Genomic DNA, 27,784 nt, shown 5'->3' with positions numbered 1-27,784 from the left:
CACCCCCAGACATTCCGATTTAATTGGTTTAGGATGTAGCTTGGGCACTGGAATTTTTTAAAGTTGCCCAAATTTAAACGTTTCTTATGTTCCTGTACAGCCAAGAATGAGAAACCACTGCTCTAAAACACAATGTTCAAATCATGAAATTGTATATAATAGAGAAGATGAAATTGCAAGAACTCTGGGTTTGACTAAAACCAAAAAATATGGTAAAATGAGGCTGTAAATTACAGTGGTATGTTAGAGCCAGAGTAATTTTTGGTGAAGAAAGGGGAGAGGCTTATAGACCATATAGAATGAAGAATTTTTGTGAAAATTGAAGATTATGGGGACCCAATAAAAACTTTAAATAAAGAAGTTATAGAATCATATCTCCTTTTAAAAAGATTACTCTGGTAGATATGGAAAAGTGGGACTGGATAGAGATGAGAGACTATAAGAATATTTCAAGAGTACAAAGAGATTAGCCAGGTGTGGTGGCATAAGCCCACAGTCCCAGCTACTCAGGAGGCTGACGCAGGCGGATCGCTTGAGCCCAGCAGTTTGAGGCTGCAGTGAGCTATGATTGTGCCACTGCACTCCAGCCTGGGCAACGGAGCGAGACCCTGTCACTTTAAAAAAAATAGTAATGATAATAAATGAATAAATAATAACCATTTTAAAGAGTACAAAGATAAATTAAGGCCTGGATTTTTGTACTGGCCTTGGGATTGAAAGTAATCTGAGAAATATTTAGGAGAACTTGCGGATGGCCTGGATGATACAGATGAGCGAGGTGTGATGTCTGGCCTCCCAGATTTCTGGTGTGAACAACTGGATAAATGATAATTCCATTAGGTTTGGGAGTATAAAAAAGTACGTTTAGTCCATCTACCATACTGTTCAAACGCTGGTGAGAAGCAAGCAGTAAAGAAACTAAAAGTAGGAAAATACCAAGTACAAAAATGTGAAGATTACCTGCACAATTACATTACTGACCATGTTCTAAAAATATCTAAATTTCTTTTTTTAAATTATTTTATTTCATTTTTTTAATTTCTGGGGTGCATGTGCAGGATGTGCATGTTTGCTACATAGGTAAATGTGTGCCATGGTGGTCTGCTACACCTAACAACCCATCACCTAGGTATTAAGCCCAGCACGCATTCATTTCAGGTTTGTAGTGTCCCCAATTTTTTCCTAAATGCATGATTTTGTAAAATTTAAAATCTATGATTACTAAAACAGTTCAGTTATTCTATTTAAATTTTAATATAAAAAGTTGCAAAAAATGTCACTCCCATCCAATGAGAAAAAGATAAAATTATACAATCGTAACTTTTCCTTAGCTCATTAGTGAGGTGAGGATGCAAAGCAAGGAGTGGGGGACATGTGTTACCTGGTAAAGCACAAGAGCAGGCAGTGGGCAACATACAAGTGGGTAAGAAGAAATCAGCTACAATTTTTACAGATTGTTAAAGACCAAGCATGGGTTAACATACCAACCTTGAGTAAATGACACAAGTGACAGACACAAATGCACACTCGTTTGCAAGTGCTTTTCCACAGGTCTCTATTGAGTGCTCCCTGGAAAGACTGGATCATAGGCCGGAGAAGGAGAGAGCCACTGCTGGTGGTGTAGGCCTGCAGGAGGTGACTGCTGGGGAAACACAGAAATCTTGCTTCTTGCGACCCTTCTCTTATTCAAGGCAAAAGCCTTAGCCATTAGGGGAGGGCAGCAAATCCTGTCACCCTAAAGGGACAGGCAAAGCTCTACTAGAACTCCAGTTTAGGGAAAGGTAGAAGAATAAAACCTCTATTCCTGGGAGAGAAGCAGAAAACCACCCAGGACTCAGGACCCAATTCCAAGCAGAGGTCTGTTACTGCCGATGGAAGGACGAGAAACTCCTAAGAACAATCACAAATGTAAGAAGAGTTTGGCCACCATGGTTCAGAAAGGCAGGAATGCTGACAAAGCCCCACCTCCTGAGATCCCCATACACAGAGCATGCCTAACACAAAAACAGGACAGCTCCCCTCAGGAGCCTAGCAGCAAGCAACAAGCATCAGCATTCCACCACTGGGGGAAGGCTAGTGTGTGGAGAGAGACCCCTTCTGAGGCATAGTTGTGAAGAAATGGCTAAAAGCTACAATGGAGCATTGCCACTGAGAATAATCCTGCAGTACAGAGCTGCACCCTAAGCACAAGGCAACAACAGCAGCCTTACAGAATGTGAAGCGTGTGGTGCACTGAAGGTAACCACAACAACAAAATTCAAATTCAGCTCAACTCCTAAGTAGATTAAATCAATTCTCACTATTGGTCTAACGGAAGCAACAGACCATCTCAGACATAAACACGATGTACCTCAGTCTTTAGTGAGACTTTCAATCAAAAAATTATAAGAAGCACTCAAAAAACAGGAAAAACAACTCACTGTTGAGAGAGAAAGCAATCTACAGAACCAGAGTCAGATGGCCCAGTTTGTAGAATAACCAGACAGGGACTTTATAATAATTATTGTTAGTATGTTAAAGTCTCTAGTGGAAGAAGCAGACAACACACATGAACAGATGGGGAATTTCAGTAGAGATGGAAATTCTAAGAGCCAAATGAAAATGCTAGAAGTTTAGAAAAAAAGATATGGAACAATTTCAAATGGTTTAACATATATGTAATTGGAGTCCAGAATAAGAAAGAGACAATGGAGAAGAAAAGATATTTGACGGGAAAGTTGCTGAAAATTTTTCAAAAATAATAAAAGTCATCAAACCACAAATCCAAGACTCTCACAGAATCCTAAGATAAATACTTCCCACTTCCAAGAACTGAAAAACAACAAAACAAAAATAAACCACGCACACACATACCTAGACACATCATAGTGAAATGCGTGAAAACCAAAGATAAAGGGAAAATATTGAGGGTAGTCAGAGGTTAAAAGACATATTACAAACAGTGGAACAAATATAAAAAGTAAAGGAAACTTCTTATCAGAAATTTCTGAGCCAGAAGACAATAGAGTGACATCTTTAAAATACTGAAAGGGGAAAAAAAACTATAAAGCCAGAAATCTATATTCAACAGAAATGTCTTTCAAAACTAAAGGTGAAATGAACATTTATTTGTCAGAAAGAAAAAAGCTCGGAGAATCAACTGCCAGAAGATCTATGCTACAAAATATATTGAAGGACGCTCCTTAGACAGGATTATGATACCAGATGCAAACTTTACACCAAGAAATAATCAACAAAGGAGGCTAAAATGAAGGTAAACATAAAAGACATTTTCTTCTTATTTTTAATCATGCTAACATTTCAACCAGACTTAAAAATAAATTGTATTTATCAACTGGCAACCACATTTAATACATAAGTTAAAGCTACTGTAGATACTTAATAGTTTTCTACTTTTGCCTCTTAAGAGAGAGCAGAAACATTATCTTTTAAACTTAATTGTGACACCTTCAAGAGCTGCTTTAACATAGTGCCCATCTTAAAATTCATGGCAATACTGTTTATTACCCACTTAAACTAAATTACCCTTTTGCTTGCTAATTATATAATTTCAAACTGTAAATAACAATACCCATAATTAAACAGAAGACAATTCTTAGAAAAACAGGTTTTTAATTAAAACCAATCAAGATATCATTTGCTTTAAAGAAATCAGGTTAAGGCTATTTAAAATAGTTCAAAAATTGCTCTATATTTAAGCCACAGCACTGTCTTCCTAAAAGATGCCATTCAATTTGTTCTTCCCTGTAACTGATTAACTGAGTAATTAATCAATTATAATTCCAGTGATTTTTACTCAGATAAAAAGTGTAAGGATTAAATGTCAAAATCTGAATCTAGTATGAAGTTTTAACAGTAACTATACAATGGTTTTAATTGTTATCATGTGCCCTCAAGTATCTTAAATTGTATGTATCATACAAAAAAACATTTTTTTGATTCATGTTTGTTTGAATCACCAACCTAAAAAAACCTTCACAATGAAGAAGGATAAAATGTTTTACAATCTCATGATATAACATTTCCATGGGATATTTATACTAAATACTGAAAATTAAACTTTTTACACCAACGAGCATAACTTATAATGAAATTCTCAATATAATACATTCCTGAAACTAAATATAAATAGGTAACCAAAGGAATGACCAATCAGGAAATACAAGCATAACCAGGAAAACTGCAAATAATGCAAAGTCAAGTCACAGTAATCACACCTTAAATAGCATTCAGACTAACTGTAAGGAAGTAATTATGCTGTACTGGGATTAAAAGAGAGAGAGAGATAATTTCATAACTGGAAGGAATCTTCAAATATTGAATCAAGTTTCCTAAACCAAATTTCAAGAAGGCCTAAGTCTAAGAGGTCGGAGGTATGCAGAGAGCAAAGATTTTCTTGGTTCTAAACCTTACTCTACAAATAAGTATATTAAAAGTCTGAAGAAGTCCCACTTGAAAAAGAAAGTTGCTTAACTTGAAAGATTAAAGAAACAAGTTTATGTGCAAATGCATACATTTTTTCTTAACTCCTAGTAAAACCTCTCAACTTTTTTTCTTAACTCATAAAATTTCTAGATCAGCTCTCCCTTAATCAGTATGAAAACTATTTACATTAGATAGTATTATAAGTGAGGAAACAGGCCTGGGAAATACGTGACTTATCTAAAGTAAAAAAACTAGCTAGTTGAAGTTGAGGCTAAAAAATTTCCTGACTCATACATTCAAGGATCGTATTACTTCTTTCAAATCTTTATTTTTAGAAAAAAATTTAGCAGAACCCCAATTATCCAAGAAGGGAGGTGGAAATTCCAATAGCTGCTCACCTAACATATTTACATAAACATTTTTAATGTTTCATTCTCCCATATACTTCAGATTTAATATAACTAAAATGTTTAGAATTTTTAAGATACAGTAGACCCTTAAACAATGCAGGTTTGCAGTGCACGAGTCCACATACATGTGGATTTTTTTTTTTTTTTCAATTAAACATGGAGCAAAAATATTCTAAGGATGCAAAACCCGCCTACAGGGAGGGTCGACTTTTCACATACATGGGTTCTGCAGGGCCACTGCAGGATTTTGGTATATGCAGCAGTCCTAGAATCAATCCCCCATATATACTTTGAGATCAAAATAGACACCTCTTTATCAACTAAGACCAAAACTAAGATTAAGGAAGCAAAGTTACCTACAGGTCAAGGGTTCAGGGCCCAGGCAGCATGGTGAATTTCTGAAGTCCTATGGCTCTAAACTCCCTGACAATAGGAGCTATCAGACCACCCCTTACTGATTTACAACCCAGACCACAACTCTGATTAGACACAGGACCAGCCTTATAAACATTCTTTTCTGATAAGCAATTGTAGACCTTAAGCCAGTCTCTACCAGTTATACTATACCATAAAGACTGTGCACAGACTGCCTTTGCATCCCATAGTTCACCTTCTGACATAGTCAAATTCTACCTCATTTTAATGCTAAAACCTTGCCCCAAAGTAAACAGAGAATATATGTTACACATGTTTACCCTCGGAGCATGCACTCAGCTCCTCTCATAAATATGTATAGCTTTTCCCCCAAACCTGCTGAATATGTATGACTCTATTGTGTAATACAAACTCTGAGAGGCAATCAAACCCAATCTCAACTTCCCTTCTATGAAGAGACAGTGCTTTCTGCACATGGCAGAGACTGTCTCTTCCTGGTTTGCAAATTGATATTGCTGATAAAACTATCCTTTCTACTATTTAGCCAGCCTAGTGGTCTTTTGGATGACAACACTGAGGGATAACTGCATTATAATTTAATAAGGATAATTTTCTATGGCTAATGCCGCATACAAATGAAGAAAACATTCTCAAAAGATAAATTTAATATAATCTGTTAAAAGACAAGTCACTTAAAAAAAACTGGGTTATCATATGCTCTTGGAAATAAGTGAGTCATTTATACTGAAATTTTAATAAGTCTAAGTCTCCCATATTAACTATTATACACCATAAGATAGCTATAAATTGATCACAAAAAAATAATTTTAAAAAAATCGGGTGTTCCCAACCACTAAGCTCTCAATAACAAAATCTCCTGAAGAGCTGGTTTACAAGGCAGCATCCTAGGCCTTGTTCTAAGATCCTAATTCCACGTATATCAACTGGAGCCATGGATCTGTATGAACAGTTCCAGATGATTCTGATACGTAGGCCTGGAAACCATGACAGATTCACGTAATTCATGGTAGGGAGTGACAGAAGGAAAAAACTGTATAATGAAAATCCAGTTTCACATTACTGATGAAAACATCTTTGCTTTCCAAGGCACCCAAGACCAGCAATGCAATCATGTCCTGGTAATACCAACCCATAGGCAGTTCACCTCTCCTGCCTCTCTACCCTCCCATGAACAGGTTCCTCCTCCACTCTCTACCTCTTCTTGTGTTGTCTTCACAATTCCATTGCCTGGTTCTTCCTGAACTCAACAAGCCACAAAAGAAATACTTAATCTAAAGGTTAGCTTCTCTAGATCACTGAGCTCCTTATGGATAATGATTGACATTTTCACTTTTGTTCATCAGTGTTTACCACAGAGACTGACACATAACTCATAATCAAGAAATATCAGGATTAATCCTTGAAAATGCTAGACTGTGCTATTTAAACATGATTTTACACATCAAGACAGCTTTCTGCTTTTTCTAATCACCTTGTTTTTACAGACACTTCATTCCCTCACCTGCTATGATGCCCCTAAGTCTTCCCTTAGCCTCATTCCTTTCTCCCCATACCCACCTTTAAGACTGTCCTAGCCAGCGTCCAGCAGGCCCCCAAGAGTCCCCACTACACCCTTGTGCAGTCTGCTCGCACAATGTTCCAGAGCTGGTCTGTGTATGACCAATAGAATACAGTAGACATGATGGTATATCACTTCCAAGATTAGGCTATCAAAGACTGTGGCTTCTGTGTTGGTTTCTCTTTCTGTGTGTTTGTGTCTATGTGTGTGTGATCTCTCACTCTGAAAAAACCAGTTGCGAGTAGCCCTATGGAGAAGGCCTCCCACCACCTGCCAAGAGCCACATGAATGCCCCTGAGAGCTGACCCCCCCAGCCCTAGACAAGTCTGCAGAGAATGCAGTAGTCCTGGCTGACAGCTTGACTGGACACCGTAAGACCCTAAGCCAGAACCAGCATTCCTGACCATCAGAGAAAATAAATGTATGAGAAAATAAATGTGTCTTGTGTTAAGCTGCTAAATTTGGGGGTAATGTCATTCAGCAATAGATAACTAATACAAAGATGTATAAGAATATAAGCTTCTTGAAAATAGTCGCTATGTATTTATCTTTGTATCTCTGACAGCACCATGTCCACCGTAAAGTTACTCAAATGTTTGCTCAACTGAACTGCAGCTGAGTGGTAACTTTTCAAGTCATGGCTTAGACACTCTGTAAGCAAGAGCAAAATAATCTCTGCCTGTTTCCTCACTTTTACAAACTGAATTAATCATGGTGTCTACCTTGTGGGATTATTGTGAGGCTCAAATGAAATAATACATGTAACATTCTTAGAACAATGCCCAGCACATTAAAAGGTGTTAAAGAAATGTTAACTACTAAAAGTAAAATTTCTATGAAGGAAATATATCACTTTCCTTCCTTAGTACCGAAACCCTGGATATACATTTTTTTATATAAGAATTATACAATCTGTCAGGGTAAAGAGTTGGTTAAAAAAAAAAAAAATTGGCTGGGCACAGTGGCTCATGCCTGTAATCCTAGCACTTTGGGAGGCTGAGGCGGGTGGATCACCTGAGGTCAGGAGTTCGAGACCAGCCTGACCAACATGGTGAAACCTCATCTCTACTAAATAAAAAAAATTAGCTGGGCATGGTGGTGGGCACCTGTAATCCCAGATACTTGGGGGTGGAAGCAAGAGAATCGCTTGAACCCAGGAGGCACAGGTTGCAGTGAGCCAAGATCGTGCCACAGCACTCCAGCCTGGGTGACAAAGTGAGACTCCACTTAAAAAAAAAAAAATTATATAAGCCACGACAGGATTATGAAAAAAATTAGAGGCAGGGCACAGTGGCTCGTGCCTGTAATCCTAGCATTTTGGGAGGCCAAGGCAGGCAGACTGCTTGAGTCCGGGAGTTTGAGACCAGCCTGGGCAACACAGCGAGACCCCGTCTTTATTTATAAAAAGTTAGAAAAATTGATATACATATAAGTATATGGGATAACATACCAAATGAAGGGGAGTAATGGAGTATGTTAATAAGCTAATGTTAATTGATCTAGTAACCTACATTCCTCAAAGCTATTTTCATTTTTTTCAAGTCCTACTACAACAAGTAGGTAACATGCTCTTAGATTATATTCCATGATTATCATAACACAAGCAACTGGACTCCAGTAAGAAACTGTGTTCTTCCTATTTGCATAAAGTTTGGTGAAAAAAATCTTTTTCTTTCAAGGCTTAATCTACTTAGCTAAAGTCACGAGATGGAATGTGACTGTGACAATCTAATGAGGCCTTTTTTTTTTTTGAGACGGAGTGTCGCTCTGTCGCCCAGGCTGGAGTGCAGAGGCGCCGTCTCGGCTCACTGCAAGCTCCGCCTCCAGGGTTCACGCCATTCTCCTGCCTCAGCCTCCCGAGTAGCTGGGAATACAGGCGCCCGCCACTACGCCCGGCTAGTTTTTTGTATTTTTAGTAGAGACGGGGTTTCACCATGTTAGCCAGATGGTCTCAATCTCCTGATCTCGTGATCCACCTGCCTCTGCCTCCCAAAGTGCTGGGATTACAGGCGTGAGCCACCGCGCCCAGCCTGAGGCTTCTTTTAAATGTGTTGGTACTGCCACTGTTTATTCTATGATTATTTTATTGTTCATGTAGTTAGTCGTTAAAAATAAAAAATTAACCTATCACACCTGATATAACCACATATATTAAATAAATTTATATGCTCACTTTATAGAAAATGAGATGCATGCAAAATGCTTTATATAGTGTCTGATACGCAGTGAGGGTTCAATAAATACAGCCATCAGTAGACTTATTCATCTGATACTACAATAAGTTCAACATGCTACACTCTCTGGGCTCTCCTCTTACCTCTGACCACTCTTTTTTTTTTTTATATTATACTTTAAGTTCTAGGGCACATCTGCACAACGTGCAGGTTTGTTACATATGTATACATGTGCCATGTTGGTGTGCTGCACCCATTAACTCGTCATTTACATTAGGTGTATCTCCTAATGCTATCCCTCCCCCTTCTTCCCACCCCATGACAGACCCTGGTGTGTGATGTTCTCCAACCTGTGTCCAAGTGTTTTCATTGTTCCAATTCCCACCTATGAGTGAGAGCACGCGATCTTTGGTTTTCTGTCCTTGTGATAGTTTGCTCAGAATGATGGTTTCCAGCTTCATCCATGTCCCTACAAAGGACATGAACTCATCCTTTTTTATGGTTGCATCGTATTCCATGGTGTATATGTTTCACATTTTCTTAATCCAGTCTATCACTTATGGACATGTGGGTTGGTTCCAAGTCTTTGCTATTACGAATAGTGCCACAATAAACATACGTGTGCATGTGTCTTTATAGCAGCATGATTTATAATCCTTTGGATATATACCCAGTAATGGGATGACTGGGTCAAATGGTATTTCTAGTTCTAGATCCCTGAGGAATCGCCACACTGTCTTCCACAATGGTTGAACTAGTTTACGGTCCCACCAACAGTGTAAAAGTGTTCCTATTTCTCCACATCCTCTCCAGCACCTGCTGTTTCCTGACTTTTTAATCATCGCCATTCTAACTGGTGTGAGATGGTATCTCATTGTGGTTTTGATTTGCATTTCTCTGATGGCCAGCGATGATGAGCATTTTTTCATGTGTCTGTTGGCTGCATAAATATCTTCTTTTGAGAAGTGTCTGTTCATATCCTTCGCCCACTTTTTGATGGGTTTTTTTCTTATAAATTTGTTTAAGTTCTTTGTAGATTCTGGATATTAGCCCTTTGTCAGATGGGTAGATTGCAAAAATTTTCTCCCATTCTGTAGGTTGCCTGTTCAGTCTGATGGTAGTTTCTTTTGCTGTGCAGAAGCTCTTTAGTTTAATTAGAGATCCCATTTCTCAATTTTGGCTTTTGTTGCCAATTTCCTTCCTTAGTTTCAATTCCTTGTCCCCATCCCTATCTCCTCTCTCTTCTGTTTAGGTTTCTTTTCTACAGAAAACATATCCCTAGAAATTGTGACTCCTCTTCATGAACTATCTTACTTTCTTAGACCTGCCTTTCAATCACTAAACAAAGATAAATACATTTTATTATCATAGTTAATATTAAAGAATCAAAATTATAACTCAAGCAGTCCCAAGACATATCCAGAAAATGGTTCAGATCGAAGAAATGTCATCTGGACCTTGGACTTGGTATTGCTAGAGGATATGAATTTATGATTCAAAAATAACGAGACAGAAATTAAGAAAATAAAAATTTAATGACAAATGGTAAAAACAAAAAAATCCCTAATGACAATTTCGGTTTTTAAAAATTATGGCATCTTCATTCTCAATAAGATATACAGGTAAGCCTCCTAAGAAGTTAAATCCTATGAAGGCCATATCATACTGACACTTACTAATTGACTCTGTACCTATCAAGGGTAAGGACTTTTCACATTTTTTAAAAAAGTAAAATGGAGGTCTGACACAAATACTGAAAAGTAGCATATATCTTTAGGGCACATTTACAAAACATAAATAACTCTAAGTAGACATTTGAACTTTTTCTATTTAAATTCACCTCCTATAATAGAACATTTAGGAAGAGGAACTTAACCTAATGGTAAGCTAGAATACAGAGTAACCCCAAGAGAAGCATCCCTCTTGGGAACGCTACTGAAGGAAGGTGCTGACTATACCAGTATGAATGTGAACAATTCCAAATATATATACTAAATATTCACTTTCTTTTATTTTTTTCTTTCGACTGACACTAAATATTGAAACAAAAATGGCTTAGCAACTATAATGCCTAAAAGGGAACTATGATGCAGTATGTATATGTGTATACATATCCTAAATATACATATGTACAATACTCTTCATTTATCTGCAGTTTCACTTTCTGCAATTACAGTTACCCACTATCGACTATTGTCTGAACATAGATAAGTATAGTACAATACAATATTTTGAGAGCGAGAGACCGCATTCATATAACTTTTGCTACAGTATTTGTTGTTGTTAATCCTGACTGTGCCTAAGTTCCAAGTTAAACTTTATCACAGGTATGCATGTGTAGGAAAAACACAGCACAGGCATGTGTCGCCTAACGACGGGGATACACTCTGAGAAATGTGTCATTTGGCCATTTCATTATTGTGCAAATATTATACAGTGTACTTACACAAACCTAGATGGTATAAGCTAACATATATTCCATTTAGGCTATATGGTATAGCCTATTGCTCCTAGGCAACAAACCTGTATAGCATGTTACTTTACTGAATACTGCAGGCAGTTGTAACACAATGGGAAGTATTTGTGTCTCTAAACATAAAAAGGTTCAGTAAAAATATAGCATAAAAGATTAAAAAATGGATATCTGCATGGAGAAGTTACCATGAATAGAGCTTGCAGGCCTGGAAGTTGCTTCAGGTGAAATTGTGAGTGAATGTGAATGCCTCAGACATTACTGTACACTGTGTAGACTTTATAAACACTATACACAGGCTACACTAAATTTATTTTTAAAATATTTTTTGTTCTTCAATAATTAACCTTAGCTTACTGTAACTTTTTTACTTTATAAACTTTTAACTTTGTAACTCTTTTCTAATAACATTTAGCTTAAAACACAAATACATTGTACAGCTGTATGAAAAATACTTTATATTCTTATTTTATAAACTTTTTCTACTTGTAAAATTAAAAAAAAATTGTTAAAAACTAAGACCCAAACATACATATTAGCCTAGGCCTACACAGGGTCAGGATCATCAATATCACCGTCTCCCACCTCCACACTTTGTCCCATGGAAAGTCTTCAGGGGCAACGACAGGCAGGGAGCTGCCATCTCCTAAGGTAACAATGTCTTCTTCAATGTCTTCTTCTGGAATCGCTCCTGAGGAGGATCTGCCTGAGGCTGTTTTACAGCTTGCCTTTTTTTTTTTTTTTTTTAAGAGACGGAGTCTTGCTCTGTTGCCCAGGCTGGAGTGCAGTGGTGCGATCTCAGCTCACTGCAAGCTCCACCTCCCAGGTTCATGCCATTCTCCTGCCTCAGCCTCCCAAGTAACTGGGACTACAGGCGCATACCACCAAGCCCAGCTAATTTTTTGTATTTTTTTTTTTAGTAGAGACGGGGTTTCACCATGTTAGCCAGGATGGTCTCGATCTCCTGACCTCGTGATCCACCTGCCTCAGCCTCCCAAAGTGCTGGGATTCAGCTTTTTTTTTTTTAAACAAGTGGGGTACATTCTAAAATAATGATAAAAAATCTAGTACAGTAAATACATAAACCAGTAACACAGTTGTTTATCAAGTATTATGTACTGTACATAACTGTATATGCTCTACTTTTATACAACAGGCAGTACAGTAGGTCTGTTCACACCAGCAGCACTATAAACATGTGAGTAACGTGTTGCGCGATGACATTAGGATGGCCATGATCTCAGTAGGTGATAGAATTTTTTTTAGCTCCATTATAATCTTATGGGACCATCATCATATGAGGTCCTTCTTTGACTGGAAAGTTACATGGCACATGACTGTATACACGGGGTTCAGAAATATCCATGGTTTCAGGCATCCACTGGGGGTTTTGAAACATATTGCCCTTGAATAAACAGGACTACTACTACTACTACTACTTACTACTAGTACTACATACACACACACACACACACACACACACAGAGAGAGAGAGCGAGAAGCCTTTTAACCTTCATTCCAGGTTGAATTCCCAGCCTCCCAATGCTTATTACCAATAAAAAGAAGGGAACACCTGCCCCCACATTTGCTGCTGATACAGAGAGACCAGCCTGAAGCAGCCCTCATCTTTTTCCCAGGGACCAATTATCCCTTTCCTAACACCAGCCAAGTTTTGCATTTATACTGGGATTTACAGACCCTGCCCTTTTCTAAATAAAAATTCTTCTCTAAACTCTTAGCAACCAAATTTGGGTCAGAACACTAAGATGGAAGCCAAAATAGTTAAAGAAAATAAAAGTAAAGCCAAAAAAAAAAAAAAAAAAAATTTAATTGTAGATTTTTTAAAAGTCAAGTTACTTAAAAAACTGTATATACAATATTGACTCTCATTTTAGATTGGGGTTGGGAATTTAGAACATATTCAAAGAAAGAAAATCTATTTGAAAAAGAAAGGAAGCTATTTATCTCTCTACTTCAGAAGCATATAACTGACACAGTTAAACAATTTAGGAATCCTGTGAAAAACACACTTAAAGAAGTGATATGTACAGAAAGAGAACTTTGGCAATGGTTATTAAGTGACAGATATGGGGTTTCTAGGGATTAATATGCTCTATATGGAATCCCCATACAAGTGTCTTCCAAGGTAGGGGAAATAAATAGCAGGCTGAACTTGGTAGGAGTTCTAAAACTGGCTAGATAATAAATATGGATCACTAGCTTTTACAAGGGCAATGGCAACTTAAAATTTTAGAAAGCCTAATATATTACTTTTTCCAGTATATTTTATTTTCTGGACAAATTAGTTCCATTCATACATCTTCAGGTTCGCTGATGCAAATACTTACCAGGGTACTCTTAAGTACAGGTTGAATATCCGTTATCTGAAATGCTTGAGACCAGAAGGATTTCAGACTTCAGATTTTGGAATATTTTCATGCTATTTACTGATTCAGCATCCCTAACCTGAAAATCCGAAATCTGAAATGTTCTAGTATTTCCTTTGAGTGTCACGTTGCTCAAAAAGTTTAGGATTTTGGAGCATTTTGAATTTCAAAATTTCAGATTAGGAATGTTCAACCTGTACCGTAATATTTATTCTCTCTCAAACTGCCTGAGTTAACAAGCTATGTAGGAGAAAAAGGAAAGGCAGAGAACAAAGGGCCAGGAAACTCTGGTTCCAGTCCTGCCTCTGTCATTAAATAACTGATCTCAGCCATGTCACTTCGCTGATGGAGTGATATTTCAATATTTCTAAAATTAAGTCATTCTGGCTGTAAAATGTTAAGATGCTTGTAGTTCTCATTATTACTTTTTAAGAATTTATTTTTATCACAGTAATATATAAACAAGACTACTTTCTAGAGGTCAGTCTCTAAGATAAAAAGGTCAGTATATTTTCCCACTTCACCCACTGGGATAATACACAAAGTGAAAAATCACATCACATCTCTCTGTACATGGGAAAAAAACACTAGTGACGCATATTTCCCTTTCATTTGGTATCCAATTAATCAGAATGCCTATTAAGCAAATTTGTGCAAATCCTTCACACAGTTATTTCTTAAATTCAAGTAGTATTGGTTCTAGACTATGCTCCTTTCTATTAGTTTCATTTCCAAGTTTATGATGACGACAAAAATGCCTTCTGACTTAACAGTATGTGTTATCATATTATGAAAAAAGATAATGACTTTTTCACTATTAGCTATCAGATCTAAGCAAGTTACTCTTTGCTTCAGTATCTGAATCTGTAAAATAAGAACAATAATCTCTCTCAGGATTGCTGAAAAGATTAAACAAAATATATGAAAGCATTATACCCAACACAGAAAACTACTCTCAATAAGCATTTGCATGTCTTAAAGGTATGTATAAAAATGATTTATACGAGTTGCTTAAACACTTCATTCCTCTTTAACAGCATATTCACTCCAAGAGATACAGCTGAGAAACAATGCAATATAGAATGTTTAAATCAAGCAACTGTTAAAATTTTAAAAATTCACCTCAATAAACATGTATTTATCATTTACTATGTGCCAGGTACTATAATGCTAGGGTATAAGAATTCAAAAGTGAGGCAATGGACTGACCCTCAAAAAGCTCACAGTCTGGAAGAGATAAATACAAATTATAACATAATTGAAAAACATAATAAAAATATGTACAAAGAGCAGAAGTAGCAAGATAAAGCAAGAAATTAATTTTGCTTGAAGAAAGTAAGGAGGAAGTAGCTGAAGTAGCATGGTAAAGAAGAAAGAGGAGTCTAGAGGCAAAGACTTGGGTCTAAAGCCCAGCTCAGTCATATACTAGCTATAAGATTTGGGACAACTTAATTTACCTCTCTGAGTTTCCTTTTAAATGTATTTTGAAGAGTTATTCTGAAGATTAGAAATAATATATGTAAAGTGCCTAACACAGAGCGGCCATTCAACAAATGACAGATGTTTCAGAAGTTGTGTTTACTCGCCTCTTTTTAGTAGACTAAGTTGTAAATGGCACTGTAGGTAGCATCTGTTAACTAATGATTAAGATACACACCGAATCACTAAGGTCACTGGCATGGAGAAGGCCACAATGAATCCCATCAGAATATTATCACTTATAGACTGCCACTGTTGAGAAGAGATGTGGTTCCTAACATGTGGTACACTCAACCACTAGTGAAACATACTTCTAATCTGTTTCTTTCTGCATTTTTACCCTGACGCCTAGAATTTCACATATTCAGACAGTAGTTATTTCCTAGTAGAGGTTCCCATGGTCCTCAGTCCCACCTCAGTCCTACTTTGGGATGTTCGGCATATCCTTTATGAAATGGCAAGGTCCAATGAGCAACTGGCAAGTATTAAGATCATATTGAAAGACAATTGGAGCTAACCCTGGATGAATAACTACTATTATCAGCTTAATGGTTGACTTGTGGAAGTGGAGGCAATTATAATAATTAGAATCTTACTTATTTAAAAATATTGTTGAAGCTGGCCAGGAAGTTACATTTACATTTACTCTGTGGCTCCCAAAGCTAACTTTCTCTAAAAACCCTTTGATGAGCTAAGCCAGTGATTAACATCTACAGGCATACCTTGTTTTATTGTACTTCACTTTATTTTGGCTTTTACAAATGGTAAGTTTGAGGCAATTCTGTGTCAAAAGTCTATCAGTACCATTTTTCCAACAGCATGTGCTCACTTTGTGTCACATTTTGGTAATTCTCACAATATTTCAAATTTTATTACCTTATTATTATTTTCTTGTATTTTATTATTATAGTGATCTGTGATAAGTGATCTCTGATGTTACTATTGTAATTGTCTGGGGGTGCGACAAACTGTGCCTATATAAGACAGGGAACTTACTCGATAAATCTTGTGTGTGTTCTCACTGCTCCACCAACCAGCCATTCCCCAGTCTCTCTCCCTCTCCTCGGGTTTCCCTATTCCCTGAGATACAAGAATATTGAAATCAGGCCAACTAATAACCCTACATTGGCCTCTGAGTGTTCAAGTGAAAAAAAGGGTCCGATATCTCACTTTAAATCAAGTGTTAGAGATGATAAAGCTTAGTGAGGAAGGCACATTCGAAGATGAGTTAGGCTAAAAGCTAGGCCTCTCATACCAAACGGCCAAGTTGCAAATGCAAAGAAAAATTCTTAAAGGAAATTAAAAGTGTTACACTAGTGAACACACAAATCATAAGAAAGCAAAACAGACTGCTCTCTGATATGAAGAAAGTTTGAGTGGTCTAAATAGAAGACGAAACCAGCTACAACACTCCCTTAAGCCAAAGCCTAATCCAGAGAAAGACCCCAACTCTCTTCAATTCCATGAAGGCTGGGACATGAGAAAGCTGCAAAAGCAAGTTTGATACTAGCAGATGTCAGTTCTTGAGGTTTAACAAAAGACACCTCCATAACATAAAAGTGCAAGGTGAAGCAGCAAATGCTGATGTAGAAGCACAAATTATCCAGAAGATCTAGCTAACTGATGAAGGTGGCTACCCCAATCAACAGATATTCCATGTAGATTAAACAGCCTTATATCAGAAGAAGATGCCATTTAGGACTTGCACAGCTAGGGAGAAGTCAATGCCTGACTTCGAAGCTTCAAAGGACAGGCTGACTCTTCTTAGGAGCTAATGCAGCTGGTGACTTTATATTAAAGCCAATGCTCATTTACCATTCTGGCGCCCTTGAGAATTATGCTAAATCTACCCTGGCTGTGCTCTATAAATGAAACAAAAAAGCCTGGATGACAGTACATCAGTTTACAGCACGGCCTACTGAATACGTGAAGCTCACTGTTGAGAACTGCTCAGAAAAAAAAAAAGATTCCTTTCATTTTAATGAGTATTCTTTTCAATGACAATGTACCTGGTCAACCAAGAGCTGTGATGGAGATGTCCAAGTAGATCAATGTTGTTTTCATGCCTGCTAACACAACATCCATTCTGCAGACCATGGATCAAAGAGTAATTTTGACTGTCTAGTCTTATTATTTAAGAAATACACTGTGTAAGAAGGCTAAAACTGCCAGAGATAATGATTCCTCTGATGGACCTGGGCAAAGGAAATTGAAAACCTTCTGGAAAGGAGTCACCATTCTAGAAGCCCTTAAGAACAATCGTGACTCATGAGAAGAGGTCCAAATATCAACTTTCATAGGAGTTGGAAAGCAATTGACTCCATTCCTCATGGATGACTTTGAGGGGATCAACACTTCAGTGGAGGAAGTAACCATAGATGTGGTTGAAATAGCAAGAGAACTAGAATTAGAAGTGGAGCCTGAAGATGTGACTGAATTGCTGCAATCTCATGATAAAGTTTGAGGAGTTGCTTCTTATGGGTGAGCAAAGAAAGTGGTTTCTTGAGATGCAATCTACTCCTGGTGAAGATTATGTGAACACCATGGAAATGACAACAAAGGATTTAGACTATTGCATAAACTCGGTTGAGAAAGCCGCAGTAGGGTTTGAAAGGATTGACTTCAATTTTGAAAGTTCTACTGTGGATAAAATGCTATCCAACAGCATCCCATGCTACAGAGAAATCTTTCATGAAAGGAAGAGTCTATTGCTCTTCCTTAGTGGCAAACTTCATTGTTGTTTTAAGAAAACTGCCGTCATCCCAATCTCCAGCAATCATCACCTTGATCAGTCAGCAGCCATCAACACAAAGACAAGACCCTCTACCAGAAAAAAGATAACGTCCTTGCTGAAGGCTCAGATGATCGTTAGCATTTTTTAGCAATAAAGTATTTTTAAATTAACCTCTGTACTTTTTTTTTCAGACATAATGCTATTTCACCTTTAAAGACTACAGGTAAAATGTAACTTTTACATGCACTAGGAAAACAAAAAATTCATTTGACTCACTTTATTGCAATATTTGCTTTATTGCGGTGTTCTGGAACCAAACCTGCAATATTTCCAAGGTATGCCTGCAAAAATATATGTTAAGTCCCTACTTTTCATTTCACTTAAACAAAAACTGGTACAGTTCAAATACCAAACAGTGGATAAATGCAAGCAAAATCATAAGTAAGATAAAGCAGTCTACCTCTAAATTCAACTGAATCATGAGATGGTCTTTATGTCCATTTAGTTCTCCAGAATTGTAACAATATGTTCCTTATCGGCAATCATCATGTAAAGTCAGTCTGTTTCAAGTTAAATAACCACAGCTTAAAAGTGAGCATAGCATGAAGCAACCCAGAATCTACTTTAACTATATAGTTTCCATTCAAAGAAACCAGTGTCCTTAGAGTTGTCTTTTGTGGTATATAATTCCATAAAATTTTCTTCTACGTTTGTATTCTATACCATGCCAAACTTTATATATATGTTATATATATGAACACAGGTTATATTTGTGAAATACTCATAACACTCTTAACCAGTTTGACAAAATGCATTTTGAAATACTAATGTTCTATTGAAATTAACTGCCTTACACATTTTCAAGAATTAAATCCTGGGTATGTTTTTAAGATTTTTTTTCCTCTGAAAAGCAGGCATTGAGGAGTCACCAAATCGCAACTGAATCTGTTTCTCGTAAATTCTACTTCAGAGAATAATTTTTAAATTCGGAACTCAAAGTATAATGTAAGCATTTCCACATAACAAAACCAGAAGTTTCTTCACAAAGCAAATCTACAGACTAAATAAAAATATTGTGTGTTTTATCACTCACTTTTACAAATAAAAACCGATGTTATAAGGCCAATTTCTGACAGCCTTAATAAATGAAGGGAAATACACAAAATTATCAAACGTCTCAGAAGCAGCAGCTGGAGGCCTGAGGGAAAGAGACAGACAGACAAAAGGAAATGGGAGGGGAAGGAGATCTATGAAGCTAACACGCTTAGACTGCACTAGACCTTAGCTCAGCCCCTGACCCACTATAATTTACTCAGTTATCTACATCGCCCAAAAAATTAGCGGTTGAAAAGTAAATAGACCATTGTGGGCAATGATTTTAGGTCCTACATTTGGCTTGAGATTTGCCAGAAAGAAAATAGCTAAATCAGAAAAAGATGTAAATAGCAAGAAGCGATGTGTGTGGAAGGGGGAGGGGAAGAGGGTAATGGAATAAAAGCGAAATGCGCTCAAGTCTCAGCACTAAAGCTACTCCGCGCGTACTACAGAGGCCGGGCCGCCGCCAGGAGCTCTCCCCGTGCGGGGCAGGAGCGGGGGTCGCGGATGCTCCCCTGGCGACTCAGGGAAGGGGGTGGCGGGAGCCGGAGCCCCCCGGGACACGCGCAGAGTGGCTCCGATTAACACCTTCCTCGCCGGGACCTGGAGCTCCGAGCGGGGCGCGCACGGGGGTGGGGCGGCGAGGAAAGTGTCCCCTCCCGAGGAGGGAGAAGACAGGAGAGGGGCGGACCGCATCCCCGTCCCCAGCCCAGGCGCGTCAATTACCCGTGAGGTTCCTCAGCACCGTCCCGTGGGCCCAGAGGCTCAGGACCTGCTGCACCGACAGGTTGATCATGGAGTGGTCGCCCCCCTCCGCCTTCATCTTCCCCGAGGGGCGCCCGCCGCCCTCTCCTCGGGTGCCGGGCGGCGGCGGCGGCTGCGAGGCTCGGGGGGCGGCGGCGGGTGCGCGGCTCCTCCAGGCCGCCGCCGCTAGTGGAGGCTGCGGGACGCCGGGCCGGGCGCTGCTGCTGCTGCAGCCGGAGGGCCTCCGTGGGGGGGCCGCTCAGCGTGTCTCCCAGGCAGCCCCCTCCCCGCCGGGGAGACATTGAGGACGGCGGACGGAGGAAGGAGGGGAGGGGGCCGGGCGCCGTCCCCGCGCGGCCCCCGAGCGAGGACTCGGGGCGAAGGAGGCCGCCGCCGCTCCCTCTCAGGGGCAGCGCCGCGCCGCAGGGGCCGGACACGCGAGGAGGCCGAGGTCACGCCAGGAGGCCGGTGCTGACGGGCAGCCGGCAGGTGCAGCCCCCGACAGGGCCCAGCTCATCGCCGCCGGAGGAGGGAGACGCGGGACCGGCCGGAGGCTGCGGCGGCACCTGCCGCCCGCCTGCCCGCCCTCTGGTCGCCGACACTCGAGGAACCGCCCCCTCCACCCGCAGCCGCCGGCGGGCCACTCGTGCGCGCGCACGCGCGCGCCTCTCAGCTCCGGCCCCTCCTCCCCTGCGCTCCCCGGAGCCGCTGCGCATGCTCACTCCCCCGCTCCCCGCGACCCGCCGCCCTCCGACAGCCGGTCGGCCCCAAAGCCCTCCTTCTCGCTCTCCCCTCGCGCTCCAGCGCGCGTGGCTGACGGCGCCGAGCGTCGGCCCGCAGTGGGGCGGAGGGAAGCGCGGTCTACGTCACTGGCGCCACCGCCGGGTCTTACTGCTGATTGGGCGCTCCAAGGGAACCGCCTCCACGCCCCCCACCCCCGGACCCCGGGCGCGCGCCCTGAGAGACCTGGAGACCTGGATCCCTCGCCCTGGCCCCGCTGGGTGCGCGCGGTGCGGGCGGCGTGGGCGGTGCGGGCATTGCGGGAGCCCGCGCTCCAGGGACAGCCCTGACCCAAGGTGGGGCTGTTGAACTCGGTGAGGTGGATGCTGTGACAGTTCAGATTTTTGCCTTAAAATGTAATGCTTTTGATATAGATGCTTATGTATAACTTTTTTTAAAAGGTGTCACTATCTCACCATTTAGATATATTAATTTGCGGGGCTTTTTTTTCCTGAGCCTGAATCGAATGACCTGGATAGGTCACTTACTTGCAGAATGCATGTTAAAACCCCTAAAACACAAATAGACCCGCGTTATCATTCTGCTAATCCCTCTTCCCGCAGCAAGAACTTACGCCTCCCAGGGTTCCAGAACCTGCCTGACATTACCTGTTTACTCCAGGTGGGCAGGTGTCCTAATCCTCAAGGCCATCGCCGGCTCTAGCCCCCCTTTTTTTTGGTAGTAGTATTCTTTTATCTAAGTTGCGTCTGTTATTTTTTTCCCTCGAACTTAAACTAGATCTCTCTCCCCATGCTTTGCTGTCTTTCTTCATGTCCAGCCAGAGGAGCATCTAAAATCCAACTACAGGTTAAACTCCTCGAAATTTGAAACCTTCTAACTTTAAAAAATAAAAATTTAAGTTTTAGCAATAACATAAATATGCAGTAGCCAGCTCCTCCCCCCACCTTTTTTCAACCCGTCATCTGGTTAAAGAAAAATTTACAAAGAGAAGTGAAGAAATACCTGCTGTAGCTAAATCATGAAGTATATTTGACAAAGCACTGAAGGGTCGAATTACCTGTCAAATGGTGCTCTTGGTGACCACTTTAAAATAATATTTACATACACACATTTATTTCTTTATTTGTATTTTCTTTTTGATGTCACAACATAACAGAAATTTTTGCACCATTAATAGGAATTGAGCCAAAACTCATAATGTAGAGTTTATCTTCCTCCTAGAATTTAGACTTAATTAGATCTATTAACTTAAGATTACAGAATATCAAACCTAAAAGAGGCTTTAACATTTTTCTAATTTTATTTTACAGATAGGGAAACAGATTCTGTGAATTAAATGACTTGACAGAGATGACAGCACTTCAGAGCCCAGTTTCTGAATTCCTGGTCTATTATTCTTTCTAGCAACCACATTATCTTTCTTAACCCACTGTTAACTCCCTCACTTTAAGATTCTCAATGGGGAAGTGCAGGTTACCTAATGATATTCTTAAGGGACTTGGCATTACATAATTAGTGATGTTAGGGAATGTGACCACATTCAGTGAAGGGTTCACAGCAAATTCCCTGAGCAGGGGCTCATTAAACTCTCATACCAGAAACTTTTAGTTAGTTTATGTTCTTAGGATTGCACACTATTACTTAAAACACAGTAGCACGCAGTGAAAATATTCAGAACCTGGGACAGTGCCTGGCACATGCACCACAAATATTTGTTGAATGAATCACTGAATGATCTTCATAGAAAAGTCAGCATTGTTCTTGTTCTGAATAAATATTTTTTACAGAATCCAAGTGTTCATGTCAGGAAATGAGAAAGACACAGCAATGAAGTCTCAAGCCAGTAATGTTATTTGCTGCCCAACAACTTCTCCCCTGCTGTTCAGTTCAATTTAATTGGCGTCTATATTTATTTGGCATCTACTATCTGTAATGTTCTGTGCAAGGTGTTATCTATAAGATTTGAAGATAAGGTCTCTGCTCTCTAGGCTACTTAGGTTTTCCTTAATAAAAGTAATGATCTTGGCTGTGTTGGAAGCTTATATCCTTAAGAGAATTAGACATTTTCCCAACAGCCAGAGTTATGAAACCCAAAACTGAGTTAATACAAATGAAAGTTTTGGAATTTATTTCCTACAGATTTTTTATTTTGAATTAATACACCAATTCAGGAACAGTTTAGTCACGTTCCTGTCATAAATCAGGGAACACCCCAAGTGAATCCAAAAATTTCCTTTCAACTCGGTGCCCTTCAGCGTGAAACAATTCACAAACGTAATTCATAAACCAAAATTTCTGGTTTCTCACACATAAGTGAGGGAACACCCATTAACCTTAGTCATTTTAAAAACTGTCCAGAGACAACCTAGAGGAAAGCTTTTAAAATCAAAATATAAAATGATATTGATCTTTTGAGAAAAACATTTTCAGGTATCTTTTCAGCAGCACCCCACTCTACTGGTATCAACTTACTGTATTAGTCCATTTTCACACTGCAGATAAAGACATACCCCAAACTGGGCAATTTATAAAGAAAGAGGTTTAATTGGACTTACAGTTCCATGTGACTGGGGAAGCCTCACAATCATGGTGGAAGGCAAGGAGGAGCAAGTCCCGTCTTACGTGGATGGCAGCAGGCAACGAGAGAATGAGGAAGACGCAAAAGTGGAAACCCTTGATAAAACCATACAGAACCAAATTATATCATTCCTCCCCTGGCCACTGCCAAATCTCATGTCCTCACATTTCAAAATCAATCATGCCTTCCCAACAGCTCCCAAGGTCTTCACTCATTTCAGCATCAACTCAAAAGTCCACAGTCCAAAGTCTCATCTGAAACAAGGCAAGTCCCTTCCGCCTATGAGCCTGTAAAATCAAAAGCAAGTTAGTTACTTCCTAGATACAATGGGGGTACAGGCATTGGATACATACAGCCATTCTGAATGGGAGACATTGGCCAAAACAAAGGAGCTGCAGGCCCCATGCAAGTCCAAAATCTAGATTGATTCAGCTTGATTCAGCTCAGTCCAGCTCCACAGGTCTTCTCATTTCATACCTGAGGCTGAGAAAGATGTCACGCTCTGAGTACATGCCATTCTCATGGTATAGGGCTGGAACCAGGGCTACAATGGGACACTGGCCTTGCCTGCAAAGCCTTGCCTGCAAGTCTTGACAACAGACTCTGAAACACTCTGTTATCAAGATAAATAATATACTAATATAATATTTTCAAAAAATAAAAATTCATGCAAAAATCCATGATTAATGAAATACCAAAATTTTAAATAAACAGAGAATCTCACCCTGCACTTGCAAGACCTTGTCTCACCCACCTCATCCTTATCCCGGCTCTGGCATGAACAAGAGAGGCAGGGCTAAAACTACACAGGTGCATTTAAAGTTCATGCTCAGATATGGGGTCCATGTCACATACATCTCACATATCCACATTCCCTTGTTTGAAGCAGATTGCATAGTTAAGCCCCTAAGTGAATGGGATAAAAAAGTATATTCTGCCTACAGAGAAGGATGGAAAGAATGAACGGGAGGGGGCAACAAATGGTAATGAACAAATAATGTGGTCTTAACACAGGCTGAGTGAGGTTAAGTCTTCTACAAATAATATATTTCAGCCTATATTTCTGTGTACTTTTTGTAGTTTGCCCTTTACGAATTTTGATTCTATGTGTTTTAGTGAACACATATGTATATAAGATTTATGATTTTGCTTTTTAAAATTAAAAATATATTAATTTCCATTATAAAATGCTTTTAAAATTTATGTGAATCTTGTCTGATGTTAAGGTCTTAAGTCCTGCTTTCTGTTTGCATTTGCCTGGTATGTATTTTTCCATTCTTTTTCAACTTTTGAATAATTTTGTTTTAGGAGTTTGACATCGTGATCCAATATGAAATTTCTAATTTAATAGAAGAACTTCTAGATAATTTCTAGTCGTTGATATAATAAATATGTGGTATTACTTGCATCATAGTTATATTATTCTATTTTTGTTGCTTCTTTTAAAAAAGTATTTCATGGCTATGGTTTGTGTTTCCTTTACCTTATTTATATGTTCCTTATAATTTGAAAGGATTGGTTTTGTTTTTATATTTTATAGTAATCTCTGTGACCATAACTGATAAACACTTCATCCTCTGTTTAGAATGTATCTAGTGACCATTCACTCTCAGCAATCCTAAAATCATATAACTCCACTTCCTTATAACCTGCTTTTCCTCCCCTTCTCCAACAGATTATAATAGAGTACATATTTTTTTCTATTTCTTACTTCTACAGCTAAACTACCTAAGTTTTAATCCTGATTTTATTGCTTTACCAGGAGTGAACATTCAACATTCAGTGAGTTACTTAACCTCTGTAACTTTCAGTTTTCTCCTCTGTAAAATGTGAACTATAATATTCTATTATATGTATATCTGTTATTCATTATAGATAGTATATATTTAATTATAATATTTCCTTGAGATATTATGAGGATCAAAGTACTTAGTAATTAAGTGCTCAGAGTGGAGTTTGGAGCAGTAAATACTCAATGAATACTAGTTTTTATTACTGTAACATTTAAATATTAATAGATTTTTTAGAACTGTATGGGAATGGCAATCTTCTAAATAATTATTTATTTTAAAGAACAAGCAGAAAGAAATTGTGAAGGATTGTCTTGATGGGCAAGAATCTACCTCTTTCCCACCTTTTTTTTTTTAGTGTGATGAATTCATATGACTCAAAACTCTCATGATATGATGTGCGATCAGTGAAAAGTCTCCCCCGACCCCTGGCCCCCAGCCACTTAGATCCATGCCGCCTGGGAGTTACCTGTCCTTCCTGGGCCATAACACTGTTTCCTTTAGTAAAAGTGTGGAAAGTGATGTTTGGGCATGAAGAAATAATTTAATGTAGGGTGGAAACTGTAGTATTAAGGAAAGGTAAGTGATAAAATTGAGAATACAGGAGAAATGAAAGTTTAGTGACAAATGCCCATTAAAAATAGCCCTATTCTGCTCCCAAACCTAGACCATTTACAAAACATTGGTAAGAAAATGGGTTTCAGGGGCTCCCAACTGTATGCAGCATTTTAGTTAGGGAAAGAGTATTAGTCAGGATTCTCCCAGAGAAACAGAAGCAATAGGTTGCATATGTATAGAAAGACATTTATTATGAGGAGTTGGCTCACACGATTATGGAGGCTGACAAGTCCCGGGATCTGCAGGGTGAGTTGGCAAGCTGGCGACCCAGGAGAGCCAAAGGTGTAGTTCCAGTCTGAGACTGCATGCCTGAGAACAAGGAGAGCCAATGTTTCCGTTCAAAGACACTTAGCCAAGAATTCTGCCTTCCTTGGGGGAGCCTTTTTACTCTATTCAAGTCTCCAGCTGATTGGATGAGGCCCACCCACATGAGGGAGGGCAGTCTGCTTTATTTCATCCACCAATGTAAATGTTACTCTCACCTAAAAACACTCTCACAGAAACACCTCAAATAATGTTTGACCAAATAACTGGATATTCCATGGCCTAGTCATGTTGACACATAAAATTAACCATAATTCTATTTAACACACAAAATTAACCATCTGAGAAATTCAGGATATTTGAAGACACCTGGGTTATACAGTATGTTCAACAGAAGGCACAACCCTCCTATTATTGAAAGAAGCTTTGAAATGAGAAGTGGAGTTGTCATGAACAGCTTGAAAACTATCATTTATTTAACACTTTCTATCTTTCACATACCAGTCTGTAAGCTGTTAACCCTCACACCACCCTTTTAAGGTTGTGCTGTTATTAGCTTCACTTTTCAAATAAAGAAACTGTGGCTCTGAGCAGCCAGTAACCTGCCAAGGTCACCTAGCCCAACACTGTCTGAATCCAAATACCCAAAATTTAACCATTACTTCCTCAATTTGCCCCCTGTTTTAATAAGACTTCTGAGGCTCAAAAATTACAGGAACTTTAGATCTGCTTGTTGAATGACTTTTGAGGCAGAGATATTCACTGTTCACTAAAATCTCTTCTTCCTGGGCATACAACCTGATACATTTCCCAGCCACCCTTGCAGGGAAGTACGGCCTTGGAACGTGCCCAGATGTGATGTGTGCCACTTCCATGCCTGGCATATCAAAACCTCTTTTAACTGTTGCTCCACACTCTTTTTACTTTTCTGACTCATTGGGATGGTGACACTCCAGCATTTTTGAAAGTCACATATCAAAGATGTCAAAGCCAGTATCAGCCTGGGTTCTTGAAAGAGTGCATAGAACAAGACAGAGAGCCCCCCAGCTGATCTGGAATCCCCTTTGAAATTCCTTGGTATAGAGCTTATAAAATAAAATAAAATTTTAGGACCCTCTGAATTTATTATGCCAACAGGGAAGGTAAACCCTGGAGACTGAGTCATGTCACATGTTTGGAATTCCGCTTCTTACATTATAGCTTAACTCTCTTCCTCATTGTTCTTGTTCTGTAAATGACTAAGAGAGACCAGAGCCCAGATCTTTCCTTCCAATCACTGATCTTTGTTATAGATTAGCTGCCTCCTTTATTGTCCTGTATCTAACTCAGACCAGATGGCGCTCAGGACCCCAAAACAGTTACATCTTCCATGTGGAATGGTAAATGTACCTTTCTCAAGGGAAAAAGACCACCTTAGCTAATCAGATCATTGTAACGAGGCATTAAAGCTTAGATAAGTCCTACACTTTGGAACACTGGCTTCCATTCTTTGGAATCTGTACTTCCTAGGTGGGCCATCCCCACATTGCACTTGAACACACTCTCCTTAAACTAGATTTTGACCATTTTCATTATTTTAGGTTAGCAAGCTGTTGTATTTTGGGACTTTTCCTTCAGCGGTTGAGCTTCCCTAATTAGTATTCCAATACTGCTCTGCTAAGAATGCATTCTTTTGTATTCCAGGTTTCCAGTGATTCTATTTTCTAGAAGTCAATTGGTGAATTCAGCTTACTAATCAAAGCTAGATGATCCACATTTTCTATAGACACAAACAATTTGAGTATATCTTGTCTACCCACAAAATCCTGCCACCTTGCAGCGGGCAAAGGCTGTTTCCTAGAGAATTCATCCAGACCACCTTTCTTCACTTATTAAGACTTTCTAAGTTTTTATATAATGTACAGAATAAATGTTACCC

The 27,784-nt window shown here is 39.2% G+C and overlaps 1 protein-coding gene and 1 long non-coding RNA gene across 4 annotated transcripts in view; both read right to left on the bottom strand.

The window, feature by feature from the left end:
* TMEM170B (transmembrane protein 170B) overlaps window positions 1-20,307 on the bottom strand; it is a 45,237-nt gene extending 24,930 nt beyond the window's left edge. For both annotated transcript variants that reach the window (XM_024248018.3, XM_054557194.2), the window contains exon 1: window positions 19,858-20,307. In XM_024248018.3, the coding sequence (XP_024103786.1) occupies window positions 19,858-19,954 (97 nt within the window). In that variant the 5' untranslated portion in view covers window positions 19,955-20,307. The remainder of the gene's footprint in view (window positions 1-19,857) is intronic.
* Window positions 20,308-22,977: 2,670 nt separating this feature from the next.
* LOC129059878 (uncharacterized) overlaps window positions 22,978-27,784 on the bottom strand; it is a 117,465-nt gene continuing 112,658 nt past the window's right edge. Inside the window, exons 5-6 of one of the 2 annotated variants that reach the window (XR_010140575.1) lie at window positions 25,812-25,911; window positions 22,978-23,481 (exon numbers count right to left, since the gene is read on the bottom strand). This is a non-coding gene — a long non-coding RNA (uncharacterized LOC129059878). Of the gene's footprint in view, window positions 23,482-25,769; window positions 25,912-27,784 lie in introns of those variants that run through there. The other variant, XR_008525990.2, reaches the window with a different exon arrangement.

Source organism: Pongo abelii, chromosome 5, assembly GCF_028885655.2.
Source record: "Pongo abelii isolate AG06213 chromosome 5, NHGRI_mPonAbe1-v2.0_pri, whole genome shotgun sequence".
Taxonomy (NCBI): domain Eukaryota; kingdom Metazoa; phylum Chordata; class Mammalia; order Primates; family Hominidae; genus Pongo; species Pongo abelii.
Note: the sequence above shows the minus strand (reverse complement) of the source record. Positions and strands in the feature narration are given on the sequence as shown.